This window comes from Schistosoma mansoni, chromosome W (genome assembly GCF_000237925.1).
Source record: "Schistosoma mansoni strain Puerto Rico chromosome W, complete genome".
NCBI lineage: Eukaryota > Metazoa > Platyhelminthes > Trematoda > Strigeidida > Schistosomatidae > Schistosoma > Schistosoma mansoni.
In genome coordinates, this window is record NC_031502.1 from 53,332,331 (window position 1) to 53,360,325 (window position 27,995).

The 27,995-nt window shown below is 34.1% G+C and overlaps 1 protein-coding gene and 1 non-coding gene across 2 annotated transcripts; both read right to left on the reverse strand.

The window, feature by feature from the left end:
- Positions 1–10,084: 10,084 nt before the first annotated feature.
- Positions 10,085–10,164, reverse strand: Smp_tRNA_02067_Pseudo_GCG.1.1. The gene has a single exon. It is a non-coding gene (tRNA).
- An 8,170-nt stretch (positions 10,165–18,334) lies between these two features.
- On the reverse strand, positions 18,335–27,920 carry Smp_076030.1 (putative transducer of erbb2 (tob); the record flags this gene model as incomplete). Its single annotated transcript, XM_018790148.1, has 4 exons — positions 27,858–27,920; positions 26,111–27,561; positions 23,289–23,636; positions 18,335–19,072 (listed from the first exon to the last, which is right to left on the reverse strand). Exons 2-4 carry the CDS (start codon positions 27,479–27,481, stop codon positions 18,335–18,337), a joined length of 2,457 nt encoding a protein of 818 aa, XP_018655520.1. The 5' UTR covers positions 27,482–27,561; positions 27,858–27,920.
- Between the last annotated feature and the right edge of the window lie 75 nt (positions 27,921–27,995).

A 27,995-nucleotide genomic window follows, 5' to 3' on the forward strand; every position in this document is an offset into this window, starting at 1 on the left:
AATTGTGGATTTGTACATGGAAATCAGCATCTGTTGTATCAAAGTACCCAAAACCTATTATAATTCTGGAGGGGCTCAATAGAAGACTGTCGCTCATTCTGGAGCATATGTTTAGATTCAGATCATGCTCTAGTGCGAGCACGTATCTGTCTGCGTCTTACTGGACGTAAGAAAGACACTGTAGGTAAGCCTCTAAGGGTTCTACTTAATGATAGGCAAGCTAAAAAAGTATTTCAGGAACAACTGGAAAAACAGTTAGGCAGCCATGTAAGTTGTGCCTACCCCGAGGCAGCGTGGAATGCCATCCGAAAAGCTGTGGAAACAGCAGTGATATCCGCTAGTAAGGTAAACCATAAGGTTAGGGAAAAACAATGGATCTCGGCAGCATCTACCGTACTGATAGATGCTCGAAAACTCATCCCACCTGGCTCTGAACATAACGAAGAGCGGAGTCAGCTTAAGCGCAAGCTAATAAGAAGCCTACGTAATGATCGTGAACAGTGGTGGGTAGCGAAAGCAAGAGAGATGGAAAAGGCAGCGGCAATAGGTAACAGCAGACAGCTATTCAGACTCGTTAAAGAAACCGGTATTAGGAACCCAAATACCAGCGAAACTATCTCAGATAAAGATGGACATATCATCCATTCTCAATCGAGGAGATTGGATCGATGGGCAGAACACTTTACGGATCAGTTCAACTGGCCTTCAGCCACACTTCAGTTACCCACGATACCCAGTCGTCCTGAATGGCAAATTGAGGTAAGTCCTCCAACCCTTTGCGAGGTTGAAAAGGCTATAGGAAATCTGAAGCGAGGGAGAGCAGCAGGCCCTGACAGGTTTACCCCTGAGATTTTTAAGGATGGTGGTCCAGTACTAGCAGTGAGATTGACTGAGGTCTTAGGTAGAATCTGGGAACTGGACGTAATTCCATCTGACTGGTCCCAATCACTGATTGTGCCAGTCTATAAGAAAGGACAAAAGTCCTCCTGTGACAATCACAGAGGAATCAGTTTGACTAATATAGTGTCTAAAATATTAGCTTCAATAATACTTGGACGCCTAACTAAAGCTCGTGAAGAGCAGACTAGAGAAAACCAGGCTGGTTTTCGACCTGGACGTGGTTGTATAGACCAGATATTCACTCTACGTCAGGTCCTAGAACATAGACACACATTCAGACGTTCCACAATAGTAGTATTTCTTGACCTTAAGGCGGCATTTGACTCCGTTGATCGTGAGGTTCTATGGCAGTGTTTGTCACTGAAAGGAGTACCAAAGAAGTACATTAACCTCATAAAGGCTCTCTACTCGAACACAACTGGTCGAGTTAGAGCCTATGGCGAACTGTCATCAGAATTGGTTACCTCGAATGGTGTTCGTCAGGGCTGTCCACTCTCCCCATTCTTGTTTAACTTTGTCGTTGACGTACTTTTAGAGATAACACTTTCATCATCTCAATCTCCAGGAGTTGAACTTTTACCGGGAGGCTCACTTGTTGACTTAGAATACGCCGACGACAGAGTTCTATTTGGTGAAGACGTTGAGAAAATGCAGAGTTTTTTGACCACTATAAGCAACAATGCAGGCATGTTCGGGATGCGATTCTCTCCCTCGAAGTGCAAAATGTTACTTCAGGATTGGGTTGCATCGGCACCTGAACTAATAATAGGGAGTGAAGTAATTGAGCGTGTTGACCGCTTCACTTATCTTGGGAGTCTCATCAGCCCTTGTGGTCCGGTGTGTGACGAAATCTCAGCATGGATACACCCAAATGCCCTGGTACGGCCAAGAGTGGGGAGAGTCCGCTCTCCCTCTCGAAATACTCTCACATGGCCAGCGAATATATAGCCTCTGCCAGGGAAGTCCTACCCACTGCCTTCTCGTGTTGACCGCTTCACTTATCTTGGGAGTCTCATCAGCCCTTGTGGTCTGGTATGTGACGAAATCTCAGCACGAATACAGAAGGCTCGTCTAGCTTTCACCAACTTGCATCATTTATGGCGTAGGCGAGATATCCGTCTAGCAACAAAAGAACGGGTTTACTGTGCAGTAGTTCGTTCCGTCCTACTTTATGGCAGTGAAACATGGCCGATAAGAGTAGAGGATATTCGTAGACTACTAGTATTCGATCATAGGTGTCTTCGACGCATTGCTCGTATATCCTGGGACCACCGGGTAAGTAATGCAGTTGTTAGGAAACGGGTACTAGGTAAGGATGGCAAATCGATTGATGAAGTAGTGAAACTTCATCAGTTGAGGTGCCTGGGACACGTATTACGTATGCCCAACCACCGACTGCTACGACGTGCAATGCTTTATGGTGTAGAAGTAAGTTGGGAGAAAGCTAGGGGTGGCCAGACCAAAACGTGGCACAAATCCATGAAGTTACTGACCAGTGGACTAAGCTATGTTGGTAGGTGTAGACTACCTGGTTGGGATTCGCGAGATGATAGCAACCGATGATTAGAGACCTTGAATGACATGGCTCAAAATCGTTTGCAATGGCGAAGGTGCATCCACTCTTTGTGTTCTACCAACTTCTGAATTCCTCATGTCTCTATCTTTTTCTCTTTCCAAATTTATTTCACTGGATTATACTTCTTTAATAACATCTTCAAACCCTAATCTTTCACATAATGCTTATACTCTTACTACTCTACCACTATGGGATTTGAACCGACAACTTCTCTGTGCTAATGTGGTATGGCAACTCGAACTGATGTACGTACGTACGAAGTTCTACGTTGTGACTGACTGACTGATATTATAATTCATTCAAAATCATATTAGTACAGCTGGCTACCTATTTAACACATGCTGTAGGGTGACTTCCTTTTCCCAAATAGTATATCGACATATAAATGAACATAATACGGATTTTAAGTGCTGATCGTTTTGATCCATATCCCATTGTTTGGGCTTAGTGAACACAACTGAATGCTAAAAGCTTTAACCCAAGTAACTGAAGTTGTTTTATTAGTTCTCATGTGCTGCGCTCATAACAGTAGGTAAAAATTGGTTAAATAAGAATTATCCGATGCTGTCAAGCATATTTTTTATACTACTAATATAACTTGATAACGAATTCTCAGCCTTCAAAAGTTTCTAAGTGATTAAGAAATCAGAGCTTCATACAAGAATCCACTATTTACTAGATTCACGTGACTGGGTTATTTTACATAAACGTTAAAAGGTAGAAGTGAACATTCGATGGTCATAATAAATAGATAGATATTTAATTATTGAGCTATATACAAGATATACGCTTCAACAACCTTGAGAAAGAAATAGCATATGAACTTAATATACTTTCAACATCATGAGAATGTAACCATTTGATTCATTCTACATCGTAGACTGATTATCTTGTTTAAAGCAGTCAACTGTCCTATAACATTTATATCGTACTCAGCTAAACACTTTGTCCCGACCGTTGCTCCTACCTTGACGTGGTGGTCAAGCTTGCCTAGCGTGATGAGCCAATCGAGTTATACTGGCTAGAACGATCGTTCCTCAGGGTCCTACCACGACAGGTAGGTCGGTTAAAGAGCGGTAAGACTAAAAGCAGCAAATCCAAGGTCTGAGGGCGAAGTCGTACTGCTGACTGTACAAAGGTGTGACGGCAGTAAGATGTTTTCTTCAAACAACCAGCATAACAGCGATGCTGCCTTCCCACAAGGAGGGGTGGGGTTAGAAAAGGTCGACCCTACAATACACACCTCGCCTTATCCCATGGATATCCGTCCCCGGCGGTAAGGTTCCAACAAGTACGGAGCTAACACGAAAATTACCCACAAATGAGTCGTGTGTAAACGGCCTCAATCAGTTGTCTCTTGGGCACTTCAGTCACGCTCTCAGGTTACTAAGACCACCTCTAACCCAATTTCCTTTTCGGGTACCTTTAGAAGAAACCTTCCACATGTGCGAAACCGGAAAGTGATAACCACCCTCATACCTCTAACAGCAGTTAAGATCACTGTTTTCATAATCAACCTCTCTCTCTCGTATGCTTGATGTATGCTGTGTCTCCGAAACACGCATACAGGATCCTAGTTTAGTCATTCACTTGACCTCACATCGCCAAAATGGAAAGCCGACGAGATACACCCTCCGTGTATCTGGCGACCCGATGGCTAGTTGTCGTAGACTGGTGGGTGTAGGTATAGTACTGAGTACGAGGGCAGAACAAGCACTATTAGAGTGGGTCCCTGTTAACAGTCACCTATGTGCTGTCCGACTAAACGTTTCCGTAAGAACTCGGAAGGATAGGGACACACGTCACTGCGTTTTCGTCGTTTCCGCCTACGCTCCCACTGACTGCGGCCCGGATGAAGTGAAAGGTGACTTTTACAGAAAGCTTTCTGAACTTCTTCAAAAAACTAAACGCTCAGACATATTACTTGTATCAGGTAATTTTAATGCCCAATTAGGTAGCTTACTAATTTTAAGCATGGGGAGAGATATTGTCTAACATGGCGACCACCTGCACCAAACCAACGATATACTCAAATAGACCATATTGCTATCAGTCATCGTTGGAGAGGCTCAATAGAAGATTGTCGCTCGTTCTGGGGTACATGTTTATACTCTAATACGAGCACGCATTTGCTTGCGCCTCACTGGACGCAGAAAAACCTCACTAGGAAGACTCATTAGAGTTGAACTGGAGGACGAGAAAGCCAAAAGTAAGTTCTATCAAGAACTGAGTTCACATTTAGGCAGTTCTTTAAACGAGACGAGTATACCGCGCATCAGTTCGTTCTGTTTTGCTTTACGGCTGCGAAACCTTACCATTAAGAGTAGAAGTTACTCGTAAGCCACTAATGTTTGACCACAGATGTCTTAGAAATAGTGCTCGGATCTATTGGGATCACCGAGTGAGTAATAGTGAGGCTAGACACAGGGTATTAGGGAATGATGGTAAATCAGTTGATGAGGTTGTAAATCTTCATCGACTGTGTTACGTATGCCAGGACACCGATTACCACGACGCGCTATGCTGACTAGTATTGGGGATGGTTGGAATAGAGTGAGAAGCGGCCAAACCGAAAAATGGCATCAGTACTTGAAGTCACTAACTTCGAGTCTGAGCCATGTTGGTAGATGCAGAATACTTGGTTGGGGTCCGTGCGACTATCGTAACCAATGGTTAAAGACTCTGGGTGACATGGCTGAGAATCGGTCACAATGGATACACTCTTTGTCTTCCCTTAAACTATGAGATTAAAATTATTCCATATCTTTCTTCCTGTATTATATCCTTATATCCAATCTTTCTTTTATATATTTGTACCATTAAGATAACTACTATGAATTTAGTGTTGATCTTGTTGTGCTAATGAGGTGTGGCAACTTGTACCGATGCATATATGTGCTTGGTCCTACGTTGTAGCTGACTGACTAACCACTTTGTAAAGTATTTACTGTTTTGTAGTTTTATTATTTTGTTCTACTTTGGAACTCGCTAGTGTAGGACTTTTATCGGTCTCTGTCAATTGAATTCTTTGAATAGTCACTCTTTGCATACTATTCTCGAATGAAATAGCTGACATATTTAGAACTATCCTCTTCGCTTCCAATGATTTCACCTTAGTATACATCATATAACTATCGGTTTAGGCTAATACTCTTTAATGCATTCTATTTCGCTAGTGATTTAGAATTTTAAATCGTTGTCGGGCTTGACAACAGGGCAGCTAACAACGTAGGAAATGTTATAAATTAAACTATCCTTCAGTGAGTTAATCATGTACTGTCTTCCTTCTATATCTGACTTCAACCGTTCTCTAATTTCTTGGGGAGCCTTGTAGATACTAACAGTATCTGAAATCTCGAGTGAAATGTTTCATTAATCAATAGTTTAGCAGCAGTCCCTGTCATAATATTCTCTGTATTTTGCTGCCCACCTACCTAGTGAAGCGGAAAATAAACAGTAACTGGAGGTTTGAAGAAATCTCAAGGCACCAGCTTCAGATAACTATTTTCTGTGCTAAAAACAACTCTAACTTTATAGTGACTAAAATTTTCAGTTAGGACTACCAAAGCTGTGTAGTTGGAATAAATTGTGATTATAAATTTTTTATGTTTTACTAGAAGATTAAGGAGTTCGATCAGTATGAAACCGCACACCGAAATCTTGAACTTTTAACAATAGTTTGGTTTTATCAAAAATATTAGTGACTACAATTGTCTCAACAGGCTTAAATTAACTATCTAGCTGTTGACTATTTTGAACATCCTTAGTAATCTCTTAAAAACAGAATATCTCATTCTCTTATAGGGATTCGGAATGACTTTTTTGGAATATTATTGAAATTCCAAGAATCAGTTCTACCAAGCTATATTGTTTCCGATTTGTTAAACTTCTCATTTTGGTCACTGGGGGATTTCTAACACGATAAAGTAGTCAACCATTGTCCTACGGAGGCTATTCAATCTACTTCAACTCGCTACCTACACTAATGATACTCAAGATATACACTTTCAATCAAATCTCAAACACTCTTGTCAGTCCTATTCCTAATCAGCAGTGTAAACAAAATCACTGTGTCAAAATTTTAGATTTGAACTGTTTCACATTAATTAAAAATGTTTCACTTCCATTAGGAGCATCAGTTATATCAAGTGTGTTCATACACCTCATTAATATCCGTCGAATAGATTCCAAAATTCTTTTGACTTCCTCTTAACCTTCTAATATTGTTCATCATGATGTGGATCTTGGACTTAATTTCTTAAGGTCGAACTTAAGAACCACTGAAACACGGCTCTAGTTTAGAAAATATATCAGTCTGTAAGTCACAAGCTACATCAGTCAGTCGGTCAGCTACAACGTAGGACCAGGCACATATATGCATCGGTCCAAGTTGCCATGCCTCATTAGCACAACAAGATGAACACTGAATTCATAGTAGTTAGTTTATTATTAAGTTGATAAACCTTTTGCTAATAAAACATAACTAGTTAATCAATGCTAAAATTCCAACTGCTCTAATCATATGTGACATTTTTTTTTCAAACAACCAACTAATGACGTATTGCATTGTTTTGTCTTTTAAAAAATCTTGTTTACATTAGTCTCTTTTATTATGTTTCTACTAAATAAATAACATACCAGTTTTTATGCCCGCAAAACTGACCAATATTTTTTGACTAAATTCTCCAGAGTATAGAAGGAGAGTGTGGATCATGAATGAAAAACTCATTGCTACTTTTGGTTTACCAACTGTTCCTATTGATTATTCCACTTGGTTTTTTTTTGGTAGATGTAAACGTATTTAGTTCAATGGCAATAATATTACTTGGTAATGATAAACAATCACCATTTTTTCTCCCATATTATGCCTGTTTATCTATTCCACTGAAATATGATATATATATAAAGAGGAAAAGTATTCTCATCCATATTTTGAGTATTTACATTGATTTTCACTAGTTTTCTTTAGACATAAATAAAAATGAACGAAAATCCATAATCGGGAATTAATAGAGATTCTGTTAGGTGATTCCAGAAACATTTTGTAGGGTTTGATTTTTATGCAAAATTATCTTATTCGGATATAGTCAAACTAAGGTCATTGTGAGGTTATAGTCATCTAAACAAGTGCAGCTCTCTATTTATTAGTCATTGTATTTCATAAAAGTAAAAATATTAGAACAACGGTAAATAATTGTAATCATTTCTGAAAAGAAAGATGAAATAGACAAACCGAACAGTAGTTGTAGATGCAATAAATAAATCGAGTATCTACGTAGGAAAAGAATACAATATTCGTTTATTAGTAAATGAATAAAAATGATTCCCCCCATTATCATAGTGGATTACGATAGTGGGCTTTCAGAGTAAAATAATATTAGTCTCTTGCTTAGTTGGTAGCGACATCAAATGTAGTAAACTAATACTCAAGTAGGGAAAAAAACTTGTCGTCTTATGCAACATCATACAGTGGCTCAGTAAAACATTAAAATCGTATATTAAATACATCATTTACACAGCTTCTTTGCGTTGTCCTTTACACACCACTATCCCTTTAATTCTGCTGTTATTTCGATTTCTTTCCTGTTCTCTTCATTTCAATCTTCTGTCAGACATTCCACTTTTGATTGCCGCTACATACTACGTATATATGTCAACTTAAGTAGCACACACCACAATACAACTAATATGTCTATTTAACGGTATTTCAATTCGGATAAATTTAACGTGATCAAAAGTAATAAAAGGGTGTTATAGATTTTGATTATTACTTATTAGTTAACGTTTTTATCAAGAACTTGATTCGGGGAGACAAGTTTATGGATGACCTTTGGGCGACGCCAAAGTAACCTTGAGGATGTCCACCTACAACCCAAGTCTACGAGACGGTTATGAACCAATGCGAGTAACTGGAATTATGGTGGGGGTTAGGAATTAGATTTAGGGTTTTCATCACGAACTGATATCACTTTAAATGCTATAACGCTATTTAGCCCAAAGGATAAATGAATTTCACTCTAGAATCCAAGACCTGTTGTCTTATAACTGATTGGTTCTTCCATAAGTTATAGTCTCGCCCTTGATTCTCCCTTGAAGGTTAGATTCAGTGTAACTGCTGTTGTACTTACTACCTCTGACAAATTTACGGTTGTCTTTGATCATATCCCACTAAAAGAATTAAACCTATGGGTTAGTTTGAACGTGTAAACATTACATTTGTTATCGGATGTGGGGCCTGGCTCACACACTGTCAGATTGACATTCAGCAATTCACTGACATCTCGCTTGATGTACCGAAATCATCAACCTCACTTAAAATTACGTGAATTTAAAGTGATTTTGGTACATTCAAGTACTGATAAAGCAATTTTTCCAGATGAAGCTAAGTAACGTGTTTGAAAATCTATTCTTTTTAATTCTAGTCTCAATCATCAGATTGTCTTTACATAAGGCTTGATAGTTAAGTCACTGGCTTTGGTCTGCGAACCCTGGCAGCATCACGGCCCACACACAAATCAAGCGACTTGTGTGGCGCATATGTATTCGGTGCCCCTTTGTACCAATGTTTATTTGTTCAAATAAATAAGTTCTTTCAAATTCCCATGTTGGATAATTGAACACTCTCTATCACGCACCTCATTCACACTTCCTTCAAGGTGAAAACCTACCAAATGCTAGACAGTACAGTGGAATCAATCACAACTCTATCTCAGTTACCCAATAGTTGATATCAAGTTTGCTCGAATTCTGTTACCAACTAGGTTTCTTCTAAACTTCAGTTTAAAAACCGTTACAGTAGATTTTCGATAGCCAAACCTAACCAGTTATTTATAAGTATTCAATGTCATACTATTTAGTTCCCAAATTTAACTGATGTATATCCACTAGTTTTGTACTATGGGTACTAATTTAATTGCACTGTGAAACTGATAAAGAATACCTATCAATGTCACTGGAAAAAAACTGTCCTCTGTGGTAAGTCATCTGAAGTGTACTCTACATTTCACATCATCTTGCCATTTTATATTAAATAACCTTAAATATTCCTAGATGTTACTTAAAATGTTTAGGTCAACCAAGTACAAATTCATCAGCATAACGAACAACTTAATCTCAACTAACAAACTAATATTGAATAATTTTGTTGTTTTTGTGAAGATTGTTGTCATGATAGACAAAAAATAACTGGGGAACTATCAATGTTTGGAATGCACTAAACAGCTAGTTAAAAACTTCTTAGAAGTATTCACTTCTACGTGAGATCATAGGTGAGCACTGTCGGAAATTCTTTCATTTTCAAAGAATAATTGTTCACTGATTTACAATAATTCTTTAGATAATTTCACTTTATAATGTTAACCTTTTTTTAAAATGAATGAATAATGTTATGTCCTAACGAAGAATAAATAAATAGTAACTGTGAGGAATTATATATGGACTAATATTAAACATATTCTTATAGTGTAACTGTTAAGTAACTAGATTATATATATTTATATTTAATAGTTGGATTCATGAGTCAACTGAAGCTAGACCACCATGGAAAACCTGGAAGCACTGGACGGCCGTTTCGTCCTAGCATAGGACTCCTCAACAGTGTGCATCCACGATCCCGCTCCCGGGATTCGAACCCAGGATCTTCGGTGTCGCGAGCGAACGCTTTATCTGTAGACCACTGAGCCGGCATCCAACTACAATCTCCACAAAAACCCCTTTCTGATAATATTCATCATGTGCTCACTGGTGACTGACTTTAAGAGGTATTTCCTGGAGTTATAGGGAGAAGCCGTGACCAGTGGAGTTCAACCGGGTCTGTTGTAAGATAGTAACTCACTGAAGACGATAGTGGATGGTGGCGCAATTTCGTAGATTGGTTGAAGTTAGACATTAGTTAGACATTAGACCACTGAGCCGGCATCCAACGGTGTTAATGTCTAACTTCAACCAATCCACGATTTTGAGCAACCGTTCACTGGCTGAGTGGTCTATCGGTTAAGTGCTCTGACGCGAGACTGGTAGGTCCTGGGTTCGAATCTCGCGAGTGCGGGATCGTGGATGCGCACTTCTGAGGAGTCCCATAATAGGTTAAACAAATCACTGGAAAAGAAATTTCACTAAATTGTCTTTATAATTCTTCGAATAAATACATTCGAAAAAATTGATTCCAAGAAATCCCTTCTTTTCACATGTATTCTTTTGAATAAAATCTTTTTTCTTCTTCTCTAGTCAACTCCCTAATTTATTCAAAAAGGATTTCTTTTCGTTTGTTTTTTTCTTCCCAATAATTAAAATAACATGTGATTTGATAAATTGATTATTTTAACTTTTCGATGATTATTAGTATCATAAGCTTTATTTATCAAAATCACTTGGTCATTCTGTGTTATTAAAGTTAAGTAGTAGCTAGCAGTGGAATTCAGGATGTGTATTCCGCTTCATTCTACACTTGTCAGTGTTGATGTTTCACGCTGAGACTTGAATCCAGTAACTTTCACTTTAAAGGACTGACGCCTTTATCTACTGATTTCAGATAGCTATCAGCTCGACAAACAAGTATCGTTTTTATTTGAAAGTGTTCATACTTTTCCATCGCTGATATTTAGAGATGCAGTCCATCAATCTGTGTTGGGATTTGTACATCATGAGTGGTTGACTTCGATATTGCCATTTATTAACAAGTTTTGTAACTAAGTGATAAATTACAATTCTTTGCATCTATCGCCAGAAAATACAAACCATTACAAATAATATAAATTTTGTTTAGATATTCAGTAGTGTTATATCCGACGAAAACTAAAAAAAATGTTAACTGCCGGGATTAATTTATGGACTATTATTGTATCTATTCATATTGTATAATTATTAAGTAACTTGTTTACATAAATATATACCTTTTATCATGAGCTTTCGTTCAACCTATTAACTATTGTTATATGACTTACTATTCTTAATCTGTTGCCAGCTTTCTATTCTCAATCTCCTATACTCACAGCCACTTTTGGCTTGATCATGTATAATTGTTATTTTTCATTTTATGGTGTGATATGATGTGGTATCTTTGTATATAAACAACTGATGTTCGAAATATCGTTTTCGTATAGTGGAGGCTGATTACTGCATTCCGGACTCAACGGACAGGATAGTAAGAGAATCTACGGAATCGAGGGCAATTAAGAGCTTAGTGTTTACCTAAGGTTATTAGTTCTGAGAACGTAATTCTGATTATTGTTTTTATCACATGATATTAGATTGGGCCATAAGTCTTAATAAGGAATTGTCGGTGTCCTCCAAGAATCCTTCAATAAGGTTTTCAAGAAAAGATAGTGAACATTTTATCGAACCAGCATGCTCCACAAAATCTTAGAAAATTGACTGATTATGTCACTCTCTGATTGGATTGTTACTTACTGTGTAATTAAGTTTAGCATGTTTTTTAGAGGTTTCCTGAGGTCAACAGTTCATATAATCTCATAAATTCGCTTGTTTTCTATACCTAAATTAACCTTGACAGAAATCCATCTTTTCTATCGCTCAGGTTTCTGGTGCCCTAAAGAGAGGCAAAGACATCAGCATCAAGGGTTCAGATAGGTTCTTCAATATAAACTTAGTTTTCATCGTAGAGCTAGATCAGTTAGAGAAGTGTCGATAGTCATAGAATCTTGAAAAGTTTTGTTTATGTTATATTTCTAAATCCCTCAACAGTGTGCACCCGTTTAAAATCAGAACTATAAACCTCAGGTGTCATAACAAACATAATACCTTTAAACTATTGAATTCGAATTGGCGAGTATATAATTTATGGATGAGCCAGTTAGTAGCGTTTGAGGGATTTCAAGGTCGCGGTGCCAAGTTTAGTACCTGATGCTCATGTACGATCGGTTCGCAGAGGATTGTAGAGACATGATAATTGAGCGGCTACAACAGGTGGGACTACTAAGAAGTTCCTTTATTTGTGACTTTAGTAATCAAATGACTTGTGGACCTTGTGCAGACTACTGGGATGATGTTGTCTTTCGATTTAATTTATGTTGGAGGAAGAAGTCTGCTGGGAGAGGAACTTTTTTCGCTCGATCCAGATTGAGACTAAGGCAAATTGTGGTAATTGTTGCGAAGTGGATGATAAAAGCACCAGTAATACTGGCTGCAACATTTGCAGATGTTACTGTAAATTCGGTTGTTCAGTGATATGAGTATTATAGAGATATATGCGCAGTAAAAATGATAAGCTTACACAAGTCGTTCGGGGGAGTCGGGAGAATCTTTAAAATAGGCCAAACAGTTGTCAGAAAACAAAAATTCAACAGAGAACGTAGAGTTAAAGAAAACTGGGTAAGTAGCACTTCCATAAATATATTTCACAGGTCCTTGTTATATACGACAGGTCATCTCAAAAAGGACACTTTTAATGGTTTAGAGACCGACAGGTTACAACGATAATACCAATTATACGGGAATATGTGCAGCCAGTTTCTACAGTATATACGGATGATTAGAGAGCGTACTGATGCCTATTTAGACTTGTTTATGTTCATCGTGTCGTTGTCGACAAGCGGTATTTTGTAAACCCAACAACCGGGGTGCACACAAACAATACTGAAGCTATGTGGTCGAGGCTGAAAGAGTTTTTGCGACCTTATCATGGCTCCAGAGGTCGTCTATTATGGAGTCATATGGATGAGTTCCTCTACCGTATGCATTACGATCTCGTTATTATTTAGGAAAAAAGGGACGCATTCAATACATTTTTATTCAGTGTAAAATTACATTGGTTTAATTATTTTTGCTGAATTATCCAATAATAGAATAATCTATACGATGGGATTGTTCAGACCACATAGAAGTATACATCCAAGTTTAAATAAACAGAAATCCCTACTCGGTTGACTAATAACATAGAAAGTTAATATCTAATTCAGAATTATTTCTCAAATAAAAATTTTAAAAACTAATCAAACCAATAAAGTACTCAATACCACGTCAGTTCAACTAGTTTTTCTCGTTTTAAATTATGCTAATTTTTGTTGAAAATAACCATCTATATAATTTTGTTAATTGTATATTTAAATAATGAGGGGGGGATTTTTTTAATGTATAACACTGAATGTGTGTAATTTAAGTGATAAAGCCAAAAAGTGAATACTAGAATAAAAATTAGAAAATAGTTTCTAATCTTCACAGATTTAAAAACAAACAAACAAATAAATTCTGACAGTCACATTCAACACAACAAAAAATGACATTTAATTCACTTAGTATTGTTTGTTTGAATCTTACCATTGATGTTTAGGACTGCAATTGATCAGTCTCTTATTGGCATATGTGCATACTGTACGTATTGCCTCGATATAGCCTTAATTCACAAGCATTGTAAGCAAAGATGGATAGTGGATAACGCGATGGCGTTTGAAGTGAAAGGTACTGGGTTCAAGTCGTAGAGTGATTATCAACTCTGAGATGCAGGTACATCCAGCTGACGAGTCCCAAATAGGACGGAACGTGCGTCCTGGATTCCACTGCTAGCCACTATCCACCACTATAATTATATTGAAGCATAAATGGATTATAAAAAGATTTCAATGTTAAATTTGTTTTTCCTTATTTATTACAAATAAGTTATAATCAATCATTCCTAGAAACGATAATTATTTCAATATTCATTGTATGGTTATATAAATTTTTTTGTAATTTTTACTGATCAGTCGTGACACAAAATCTATTAATCTGTTTAGAATAAAAAAAGGAAATGAATTTTCTATTTGCATGCCATTTTTCATCATGAATCAATTATCTGCTAAAATGTGTTAGTATTATATTCTATCAAGATACTTTTTCTTCCATCATAAATTAACATCCATTAGAGAATTATTGTAAGATTAAAGACTTAAAAAATAGAGAGAACTGAACAAATGTTTTGTTTTACTTTGAAATTTTTCATCTATGCGCATCAATATCAACTTGACAAGGGGTCAAAGTACAATGAAATCCCATTACAAGCATATTACTATTTCAACTCCGGTGATTCACAATCCAAACTCAGATATATTATTACTTACTTACTTACGCCTGTTACTCCCAATGGAGCATAGGCCGCCGACCAGCATTCTCCAACCAACTCTGTCCTGGTCCTTCCTTTCTAGTTCTATCCAATTTTTGTTCATTCTTCTCATGTCTGTCTCTATTTCTCGACGTAATGTGCTCTTTGGTCTTCCTCTTCTCCATTGGCCTTCAAGATTCCATGTGAGGGCTTGTCCTGTGACGCAATTGGGTGACTTCCTCAATGTGTATCCAATCCACTTCCAGTGCTTCTTCCTGATCTCCTCCTCCGCTGGAATCTGGTTTGCTGTCTCCCACAGTAGCTTGTCGCTGATAGTGTCTGGCCAATGGATCCGAAGTATCTTGCGTAGACAACTGTTACTAAACACCTGTATCTTCTTGATGATGGCTTTCGTAGTTCTCCACGTCTCCGCCTCATACAGTAGAACTGTCTTGACGCTGACTAGATATATAATAGTGTCTTATTTAACCACATGTAGCTAAGATTTTCGAAGCTGTGTAAAAACTTCTATTATATTCAAACAAATATTGCATATATATATATATATATATATATATATATATATATATATATATCACAGCAGGTTAATTTAGGACCAGTGTAATTATTATGACTCCTCTTTAGAACATTAATTCAGATTTGTAACTGAAGAACCTGATGAGAATTTACTGTTAAGAATATGCTTCATTCATATTATCTGTTTTACTAATTGAGTTTAGAAATTTTCAAATGTAGTTTAACAAATTCTTACGTTATTTTAATTGTTTAACATTTGACTGATTCGAGTAGAACCATTTAAATTTTTCATAAGATAATTAATAATAAACGCTTAGAATTTATAAAACATCAAAGAAATTTCAAAGCTACATAGACTGGATAGAAGATAACTTTCGATATATATCAAGGTATTTCTTTTTCATTGCACTAGTTACATTGCTAAGGACATGTAATAAGTAAGCATGAGACTCATGAACATCCTGAACTGAAAAACTGTGTTTCTGAAATTGAATAAATCTATACAAATTAAGCTAATTCATTGTATACACTTATCTATACACCCATAAAACTCCAGTCCTCTACGATACACACAAAACAAAAATCAAATATAAAATATTTATATACAAATGCTTGCAAAATTCCTACTTTTCCAGTTTAGTTAGCGGGCCTCTGAGGCTCATATTGTGGTATGCGCTTCTTATATGGACAGATACAAGTGGTATGTAGTAGTAATAGAAAGTGAAACGCTTACCAGCAGAAGATTAGAATGAAGAGAATAGGAAGGAAAACAGAGGGCGATCGGAATAAAAACAGAATTAGATGAATGATAGAGTATGTTAAAGACAACTCAAGGAAGATATGAAAATGATATATTTAATGTGTGATTTTCATATTTTACGAAAGAACTGTGTAACTTTGCATAAAACAATAAATTGGTTTGCCGTAACTGAGTTTTCGTTCACTACAATATTACTTTTCACAGTAACCATGAAGTTCATCACAAAACCGACCACGTTATTTATAACACCAACCTTATATAAAGAAAGCATATTGGTAGTTAGATTGGACAAATAATGAACCTAGTTCGACTACTTCCTGTTCATTATCAGTACTATTGAATCTTAACAACCAGTACATATCAAGACCGTGAATTCTCATTATTCATCACTAATACTGTGTAAATTCAATTAACAGATAACTAACAAATTAAAATGTTCATATATAGGAATTATTAATTAATCTAATTAAAAACATGGAAAAAAGTACACAAGCTTATGAAAAAAAAGACTAATTCTCTCACAGCTTAAAATAATGGTAATTAAAAAAAATACAACAACCTTATGAAACTGTTACTGTGTTCGACCATCTTTTTATGGGTCTTACATGAATAGATGTAGTCACAGATATCTATCGATTATTTTCGATGTATGTATATGTTTAAATGAGTCCATCCACGCAAAGCAGTTAAAAATGAAGCTAAATAAAAGTAAAGAAAATAAGTGGAGTGTTGGAAAAACGAAAAACTTTTTTCTTAAAAAATGAAAACATATTATGTTTCACATTCATATTGCTTTTGTCTGAATTCTTTAGGCACAAATAATTACGCACGCATGTATACATACATTCAAAGAGAGAGAAGAATGAAAACATTTGCAAACACGTTGCAAATCGAGAAAAAGTGAGAAGTAGAAAACTGTCAAATGATTGACTTGTTCTTCTAGTTTATTGTTGAAATCTCTCAATTAACACCAACCGATTTCATTGAATAATTACTCCCTCTCTCTCTCTTTCAGGCACACAAATGTAGTCATATCAGTTGGGTATCATAGTTCAGATTTGTAACAAAAATCGTTTCACTTTATCACTCATCAGATCAAGACTCAGAACACAGTCGTTAACAATTGTAAAAGTAATAACAATAATAATGTATGTGACAATAATAACAGTAATAATAATCATTGAACAATCGTAGAAACAGTATAAAAACTGCTGATAAAAATAGGATCACTGAATCCTTTTTGGAACAAGCATATACTTTGTGTGTATTTGTCAATGTTTCTTTTTTGGGCATTTAGTATAAAAAAACTAATCAAAAAAAAAGAAAGAACTTGTGGTTGATGATAGTTAGCGGCAAGCAGCAACCAACCTATGATAATGTTACACTGAACAGTTAGTTACTTAATAAGCAACAATAAGCCTTGTTGATAGAACAAAAACAAAAAAAATTGACTAGATAAATTAAAAATAGGAAAGCAAATAAATAAAATAACAGATCTTTATCGTATTATTTTTTGTGTCTAGAGAAGAATTGTATCTGTGCTATTTGTTTTTGTTTCGAAAATCTGAAAAATTTATTACGATTTCTACAATCAAATTATACATTCTCAGATCCTAAAATGTATTCAAAATTGAATAGTTCTACTGTGTAACATCATTATAATATCAAATTTCTTAGTATTTTTTTTGTTATTCCATTTGAATGGTCAATGAATGGGAATCTATGCAAGAAATAGGCTATTGATTGATTTTTTTTGTTTTATTTTTCTGTCAGATACTATAATTGAAGCAAATAGTAAAAGCAAAATATCGATTTTAAATCATGAATCAATATTATGACATTTTCAGATAGATGTTTCATATATATTTCATGAAAAAGGAATACTAGTCTATGAGACAGCCGTAGAAGGGAATTTTTCAGCTAATGCATGTCATAGACATTCCACGAGTGTATACAGACACACTTGAGTGTGCGTCAGATTAGATGTCAATTTTAAGGTCAAATCCGTAGTTTTATTAGTAATATTGATCAGTAAGTATAGTAGGTATATCATCTATATGTGTGTGTCTGTACTTCTAACAATGTGTTTATTCGTATTTTAAGGAAATGAAGTTGGATAGAATTGGGAGAGTTTTTGGTTGATTTTTTTTTGTGTGTGAAAATAAATTATTGAAATATAACAAAACTAACAGTGAAAAATAGATAAAAATAAAGCATTATGTTGTTTATGTCTTCATTAGGAAAGGGTAACAATAAAAAAAAAACAATGATGGACTCTTGGTTTTCAGTTATATGATGGTATTTTATAAATGGTAATGACAATTAGCAATAGTTATACTAATCTGCATGTATAAATGTATAGAAAATAACCAAGAACTTGAGCATGAGAGTAAAGAACGATAATGTTGATGAGAAAATCAGAACAACCATAAAATAAGAATAGAGGGATTGGAAAAAAAAGATGGAAGTTTTACAACTAAAAACAAATTAAAAAGTCCTCCTGAATTTTCTAGAAAGACTAAACAATTTATGTTGCAACCATACTAGGCATATTATCTGTGACTGAACCAGCTATCGATGTTCCTGTATGAATTAAATTAGATTCATTGTATTTTGTAATTGGTTCTACCTCTTTAAATGCTAAATGACCATTATTACAACTAATACTATTATCGGTATGAATATCTTTATCATTCTGATCACTTTCTTTGTTTGTTAAGGTAAAATGACTTTTAATATTTTTAAACCCTTCTATTTCATCATCATCTGAATGTAAATAATTGAACATGTTTTCACGATTAATTGAATCAGTTAGATTGTCTTCTTCCAAGAGCAAATTTACCATCCGTGTAGAAAGTAGAACATCATCTAGCAGACAATCATTATTAATGTTAGAAATGTTATTAGATGTCGGTGCTTCAATGCTACCGGTTAAATTTTCGTTTGTTTTCATGTTTACTTGTTGTTGCTGGATCTGATGCTGTTCAGCAGGACTGGAAACACAGGTTGATGATAATCTTGTTAAATTACTTTTGAAATTATTGTCCAAAAGTAGATTGTTCGATACATGATTAAATGTGGTTCTATTAGCTGATGAATGGTAATCATTATTCCAATTTGTGCAGTCAGCTAAATTAGTAAAATCTGTGTTGTCTGATTTCAGGTCTATTTCATCTGTTGTTGCCATTGTCATATTGGTAGATTGTAAGTGCTTTTCAAATGATGACTGCCAATAACTCGATGCAGTATGACCATCATTATGAACCTAAACGGTATACATGAAAATAAATATATCTATATATTCAGCAGAAAATTCATTGTTCCCCGTACTAACAAAAATACCTAAAAGTTTAGATATACTATGCTTATGAACATAAATATTCATTTTTGCTACATTTTCATGTTACAGTGACAAACTACAAAACTACACTTCATTAATATATCACCCTTGAAACAAATAATTTCATGACTACCTTCAGAAATTATGAATGATTACTCAGTCGTATTTGAACATTTAATATCAAATACAATTTAAACGATAACCCTCTCAAACTTTTAGCCCATCTGTTTTTTAGTCATGGAAATGAGACCATGATTTCTTCTGTTTTCAGTCATGCATATTGACTCTTCAGCATAATCAAATGCTTCAATAAAATAATCTTAAAACTGAATGAGATAATTACTGCTAAATTCAAGCGGGACCATCTCGGCGGTTAATATACTTTCCTCTTTGTGTATTCGGAAAAGCCTAGAGGTAATGTCATCGGAATTCTTACATTAAATGTATTACGAGATGATAAGAGATGTTACAGAAGCCAAACTAGTCGAAGAGAATTTCCATATAAAGATGAATTGAAGTGAATAGTTGTTGATTAGCCCTTTTCAGATATACATTTTCGAATATTAACAAGTTGAAGTGATCTTATACGGTGATTTGTTGCAATATTTTATACTGTGTGATGAGAATTCCATATTGTAATCAAATTTATGCTATTGAATATAGCGAACATTATTATTGCTGTAAAAACGTTTAACATTAAGTAAGAACGATAACGAGGCAGATTGGCATGCATATAGCATACAACTATCTTTGAACCTAGCACATAACAGTGGCTTCATGCACTGTTTCATCACCCTTGGCAGATCAGGCAACTCGAAAGCCACGAGAACACCATCAGGGCATACGACATGCTAGCTTTAGAAAGCAACCCATAAAAAAAAGTTTAAATACATAAATGTATATAAAAACTAGTTTCTCAAAACGGCTTTTATCGAAAAGCTGACATCCTTCGAAGGGACACCATATCCTACTATTGGACTTCCTATACATGTTCAGGTACACTTGAGCACAAGAGATGAAAATTGAAATAGTCTAGTCATGAAGATAATACAATGCAACTAAGTTGATAAGTGAAAATACAATAACCTATTTTTCAACGTTAGTCATATTTGTGATACAATGAAATTTTTACTCAATGTCATTGATAAATTACTTACTGTTTTACTTTCTAGTTAGTTAATTTTATAGGTTACAGTCTTCTACTATTAACCAGGTTATTTGTTCCCAACGCTATTAGGGGGAGCATGTTATATACATTTATTTTGTTATTCTGAATATTAATCACAATTTTAAATGCCCTTTCTGTAGCTTACAATGAATAGTATTCTTAACTTGTTCTTAACTGTCAGGGAATACAATTAGAATACGCATCAAATCTGGTTGTATTTTTATGTCGGTTTCAATCTAGTGATGAGGATTTTATAAACGAAATAGTATTCAATTTATTTTTTTAATATTTTCTTTCACTTTAGTTTGAAGTCTGAATCATTGGGTGTGTTGGTGGCGAGATCCCGGATTCAAGCCTTGATAAATCCATGAGGGATCCAACATTTTGAAGTTCTAAAATTAGGCTAAACATCCTTGAATTACTGACTGATGCCCAATTCCCCCCAGTTAATATCAGCCATTTGTAAAAAAGCTTTTCTTCTCATTAATATAAACACCATAATCCATCTGAGTTTGGTTTACATTGAGTTAAATCTCCTGAAAAATTTCTTTTCACTTCCAAAGTACAGAGTATCATTTAAATGATTTGGCTCTGGGAAATAAGACAACTTCGTACTAGATAAACTTTGAGGTTTTATTCTGGGAGAAAATACATTAAAACAAACCAAAATCTAACTATTCTCAAGATCACATTAATTATTGAGTTTTTTTGGTTTTTTTGTCAATACTAGAAGTCAATAGACTGTGACAACCGACTAATAACTATTGAATGGAATTCCAAAAAGAAAACAGTAAAACTCATATTTTTTTTAGAAATTTTGGTACTTTTAATCACGGATTATCGATAAATGAAGTATTATGACAAACAAAGAAACATTGTATATTAGCTATTGTTTTCATTTGCCATTCTTCTAGAAGAATAAACTTGATAGTAAATCAATTATACATTAACCATAGTTGATAATAATAATAATAATAATAATAATAATAACGAGATCATGAACTTAGCTCGTTGCGTTCAATTATTAAGTCTTAAATTACTACAGAGAAGCAACTGTCAAACGCTCTCCAATTTTTCAATAGTTTTTTCTGGTGATGTCAGTCCATCATGATAAAACTTACCTGTAATTAAATGTAACCATTGTATTCATTACCATTTGAAATCGAGTTATTCTCTCTTCTTCAAAATCTCTTTCTATAGATCTAAGAAAGTTTTACGCCCCTATTTTTATATCTGTATATGATTATTTTGTTAAAATGTATGAGAACTTGAGTAAAAGTACAAATGAACGATGTTATATGTTGTGTTCAGTGACTTGGAAAATAAGTCTTGGATATATATATATATATATATATATATATATATATATATATATACTGAAGTATAGAATGCATGATGGATGGATCTTTTTAGTCTTTCTATACATATAGCAGGAGAACCAATTCAAGCGGCAATTAAGTATCATACTTTTATTTGAATAACTAATGGATGGATCACATTTTATTAGTACATATTATTTCATATCGAGTAAAAAATTATTTTGACATGAATATTGAATAATTATTTCTGGCCATTAATATTAACAAGAGATTTCTACCTAAAAGAAACACTGAATAATGTGAAGTAGCATATAAGTTGATTTTTGGGGATTCATTATTATGTACATGATGTGTCCAAAATGGTCTGTCTTCGAAGTATGATAGTAATGAGAGATTCCAAAAATATAGTTCTATAATATAGGTATCATTACTAAGGTTTGACTTGATAGTTTCGAATAAATTAAGCATTGGGTAGATTGTTATAAATAAAATGATATATTTGTAAAATCCCAATTAGTAGAAAATTTAGATTTTCTGACTTTTCGTGACTCAATGTAAGCCACTTCTTCAGAGAATAAATAATCAAGTCAAAATTAATCGAAGTTTAAATAGTACACAAGAATATTATGTACAATCAATCAAAAAACAAGTCTGAACAAATATATTATTTTATTCATAGTTCTATAATGGTTCGGACAGAAATCTAAGGCATATGCTTTACTCATTTTTAATATTTCACAGCTAAATATAATTGTATTCCCTTGATTATTAGCATTCTTATCCAAAAATGAATTTGGAATACATAGGTAGAAATACTAGTTCTCTTCTAATAGAGTATTCTCTATTTTAGTTTCTTATCTGACTTTGATTATTTTTTTGAACTTAATTGAATATGTTGTTTCCCGTTTATGGACTCTTTGTAGACATGGTTCGGTGTTATTGTCTCAGGCATCCTGAAAACTTGGCTATGTCATCCATAAATTTAAGGCAGTCTATTCAAGTTACCTTTAAAAAAATTAGTTAAGCTCTACAAAAGGTATATGATTATTTTCAAAATGGTTCTTAATTAGAAATGTCAGCCAGATATTACAGTGTTCTTGAAAATATTTTGTATGATATAATCATTTTTTCATGAGATAAATGAATTAATCCCATTTGATACTAGTCAGTTATCAGTGACGAAGGACTTGATACAAATGTGCTTCTATCCAATTTTCCGCATCATACGTCAGTAAAAGAATGGGAGATTTAATAAAATAATGAACAAATACGTCGAAATATCAGTATCGATAAGTCTAAAGACTAACTATAGTGAATATCGTTAAAGAAGAAAGAATAATATGGCTGAAGATAAAGTAGTAAATGACAGTATCATTTCAAACGGTAAAGGAAGTTAGTGAATGAATACATTTGGATCATTGTGATCTCAAGATACTCAACTGTAGATTACGACTATATTGTGGACTCAGCACCCTTTTTGGTAACATGTTCATCAACAGTTAAGGATTGTATGAACTGATAATGTGTTTCGCTTTAACCGTTCCTGTTATTTAGCAACACACCTCTATGTTAGCTAGTATAGTACATCGTCAAAGTAAGTAGCGGCTGAGTAAGTAAACGATATAAAAAAATACATCATATTCATCAAACTAACCTCATTCAAATGAATCCTCTCCAAAATACTATTTGGACTAGTATCTTCCGATGAATTTAAGAGGTAATTTTCTAAATTCGATATTAAAAAAGTATCATTATTATTATTGTGATTATTATTACTATGATTATATGTATCTCTTTGATGAAATGAAATAGGTAGAAATTTCATTTCAGATACTGAATTCCCATTTTCATGTAAATTTATGTTAAGATAATCATTATGATTGGGAATATTCGATTCATTCATTGGTATATAACCGGTTTGTTTAGTTGTATTTATGTCAGTATTCATTGGTAAAAACCTTCTAAATGCACTCATGTTTGATGAGTTCGATGCATCGAAACCCTGTAGTTAAAACAGAAAAGATCCAATTTAACATTCATTACATATTTTTTTTTCTGAAAGTAATTACAGAATATGTGTCGATTTACAGTGATGATCACGCTGATATAACTGCTAAGAATACGCTATTGGTTTTCGTTACTAAAAAAATATTTAGGTATATTTAACGTATTGGTATGGTTCTGGAGTTTTTGTAATCTGAACGATAGCTCAATAACATTAGTGATGATAGATAAATAAAATTTATACGAAATCAAAGACACTAATATTTTGCTCAATGATGAGTGAATTGATGGCAGAGTCTATATTGAAATGGTTTACCTTCCATTATTATGTTATTATACAGAAAAGACAATTAACGATGTGAAGATTAATGATAATATAAGGTATCAATTATTTGTGATAGGGCAACCGATGTAATAATTTTGAGGTGGGGTACAGAACGTTAGTAGATAATTCACTTGGTGAATAAGTGAACTTTCATCAACTTGGATGAGTAGTACGTATGTTATCCAAGCATGAGCACTCCCTACTAAAACTAACAATATTAACTACAGTATTATTATGGTAACTGAAGTTCAGTCGACAAATTCAGTAAAAATTGTCTGAACAATCTATGTAACTGTAAACTTTCTAGTATTCACTAGTCAATCGAAACAAATAATGAGAACTAGGATGAGGCAATATAAATTCAGTTATGACAACAACATATCACTTTATTTTCTGATAAATCTTTAAAGTACTGTTCTATATCTTTTAATTTATATGATAAGCTGTTTTATTACGACTTTCATAACACTTTATCGATTCCATTCTCCTGGTTTCTTTCTTTCAACTTTCTCTTGTCAAGCTAGTACGAATAATAGAAACTTGAATAAATATATGTTTTTCAACGTACTAAGTTTTTGATCTCTGTTTTGATGGATTTTATCTAAATAATGAATGATTATGTTACTCGTTTGAATTGTATAGAAAATGACTCAGTTCACTGTATAAGACATGAATAAATTTGACTGCTAAAACATGTTTATTAGAGAGTTTACTCGAAATATACAATATATCCAGGCACTCTATCTACCTGAATAATTTCATTGTTCAGCTGGAACATTAACAACCTTTTCGACACAACCACATAGCGCTATAAGATATATTATTTTGAATATTAACTTCTACTTATTCAGTGTCAAATTTAGTGAACGATTAAAGTTAGCTCAGACATACAGTTATCAATGTCTTAGATTCGTTCTCCATTTGTACACCGGATGTATGGCAGTAGCTAATAAAATATACAATAGAAACAGTTTTTCATCCCCTTAAGATTGATGTAAGTACTAGACAGATGCGTAAATGATTGGGAAATAACTGTGATAACGATGTAAAAGTGTAAATGTTACCTACTCAGAATTCACAATATAACATCCGAAATTTTATACCTGGAATTTTATACATTTTCAACAATTTTACTAATGAAAGAAAAATATCCGATAAAATTATTCATTTGTCTGATGAGATATTCCCTATGGCTCAAAATTTGTCAAAATGGTGCAGATACATTGTCTTCCTTTAGATCTTGATTTTCAAAATTATCTTACACTATTTTATTCCTTCAATTCATTCGTTCCTCTTGAATCAAAATGCATATGCCTAGATGTTTCTACTTTCATTGAAACTGTTACTACTTCTAATACTTTACCATTTGACTTGATAGTTCTATCTCTGTGAGTTAATATGATAGAGCACCTCAGACAAAAACACATATACGCCATGTTCTACATTGTTTATGACTGACTACTGACTTTAGTATCAGTGTAATATTCAAAGAAGTATTGTAATAACGTAGGTCATCGTATAATTAAATATCTGACTTATTCAAACTACTAAACATCACTGATGTTATTTTAAATTTTTTATGATGAATATTAGTCAAAATACTGTATATCACCCAAGTAGCGTATAATCAGAGGTTAGCATTTAGAGAAATATAGTCGTGTATTTGAGTACAAAATGGAATGACAGCTTAGTTGTTAAATGTTTCACCTTTCTATGAGTCCGTCCCAGGTTTGAATCCCATTTAGGTTTAGGGAACAGTTCAGTTCAGTGCAAAGTTTACAAAGTTGTTTAGGGTAAATTAGCTACGTGGATTAATTAATTCTCAATATAAAGAATCGTAAAACAATATAACTTATCAAGTTTGAGATAGATTAAATAACGATTAGTAAATATACGTATCACTGAACTGTATCTTTTTGGACGAAAACAGCTTTGTTTTAACTCCAACTTACTGCTTCCAAATACGCTCCACTCGCAAACTTGCAAACTTCCATAATTTATGGTTTATAATATTGATATCATTATGTAGTAGCGTTAGATATATTCTATACATAGTCATGATATCTTGATTAGAACTTAAAAACCATACAATTTATTAAAAAATAATTAATAATACAGTGAATGCTGTAACTGTCATTATTATTTACCTGGTTATTTGTTAAAAGGTTGGTCAGAACACGATCGTTTAATAAGAAATTCTCATTAGCAGTAATTGTTTGTTGTACTGTTGTTGGGGAAAGAATACGAGTAGGTGTACGTTTTGGATGACTTTTTAACTTGGTTGAGCCAAATTTAGTTTGAGCAAAAGTGGCCGCTGTAAAACTTGGAGTAGATGTCGATTTTTGAACGAATGGATGTGATGAATTAAGAGGTTGTATGTATGTTGGATACGATTTCGGTAATGGATTTGTAAACATTTGATTGAATGGTTGATCAGATTTTGAGCATAGAACATTTGAATTCTCAAAATTCGCAGATAGTGCAATAAATTCTTTACCATGGGTTGTTGTTAACTGACCTGACTGAGGAGGATTGGAGGAGGAACGATGAAATGAATGGAATGTGTGTGCTTTGGCATTGAAAATAACAGACTGCGTTGTTGATAGTGTTCCTCCAGTCGAATCATTACCTGTTATAGATAAAAAAGATTCTTTCGCATTTTCAGAGAAACCCCATGGAAAAGTATTCATTGTTTTCAACATTTCTTTCTCATGATACGTTACAGCTTGTAGAGGATTTATAGATTTTAAATCAACTTCATTTGACTCAGTTCTAGAGGGTTCTTCTTGATTTATTATGGATGTACTGATTACAGAAGATTCATTATTCCAGTTTGCACGGTTCAAAGCTAAGGAGCTTACTCCATACGTTGTATTAGGCTCAAATTTGGTGTCGATCCCTTCATCAGGTTCAACTAACACACTCAAAGCAGCAGCTGTAGACAATAAGTCACCATGATCATTTTCGAAACGTCTAAGTTTCGTTAGAAACTGACCTCGTTTACCTACATCTAACATATTTGTATTGTTTGTAATCCATCCATCTTGTAAACTGTAAAGAACTTGGTGAGTAATCTGAGATGAATTCGTTAAGTTGGATGATGAGATAGAAGATGCAGAAGAACATCCAGATGATGATAAGGAAATTGATGATGATGGCCAGTGGTTCGAAAGGAATCTGTCATGACCTGTACAGTTAGACTGGTTGTATTGGCACACCACATGTCCTGGATCTACACTTATAATGAGACCTTCTGGAAGACATGCTTCTATTTCACCCCATTCTAACCCACTCACAGCTGCTGCTTCAAGAAGTAGGAGATCTACCTGAGGACCGACAGAATTAATGCATCGATAAGCAGAATCTCTAAACGGGTCACTAGGGTACCAGTGGTGCTGGAATTTGGCTAGAAGATACTTTTCAAGTTCTTCACCGAAACTATCAACTCGACGTCTCGGAAGCTTTGTGTATAAATGTGATAATATATAATTTACTGCGACGGTTATTTCCATAAACATCGGGGAAATGGAAATATAGAAGTTTTAAATCCAGTTGCTTGTCGACTGTATTCCTTCAGAATAACTTTATTCCGAAATATCTATAGAAGTTATAAAAATGTATTTTTAATTTATGGTAATGTAACAATAGAAATTTGTGATCTCACAAAAAAACCCAAGTAAAAGTAATGCATCTCGGTACAATGTGCCACTTACATGATGAGAAATTTTCCACTAAATTTCAAAAAAGTAACACATATCAAGCATCAAAAACTACATAAATCCAGTTTAAGACATCAAACTGGTTCATGGACAGTTGATGTAAAACTATTGATTTATTGAAATATATTTAAACATAGGTTTATGGGAAATAATCAATTTTATAACAAATACTCACATCTTATAAAATAGATACATTTCTGATAGTGTTGTTAATTCAAAGTATGAGATTATTTCAACTACAGCTGATAAGATTTACGAAGTGGGAATGTTCGTAACACATACCTACATCATCTCTTGATTGTCTTCCCTAAAA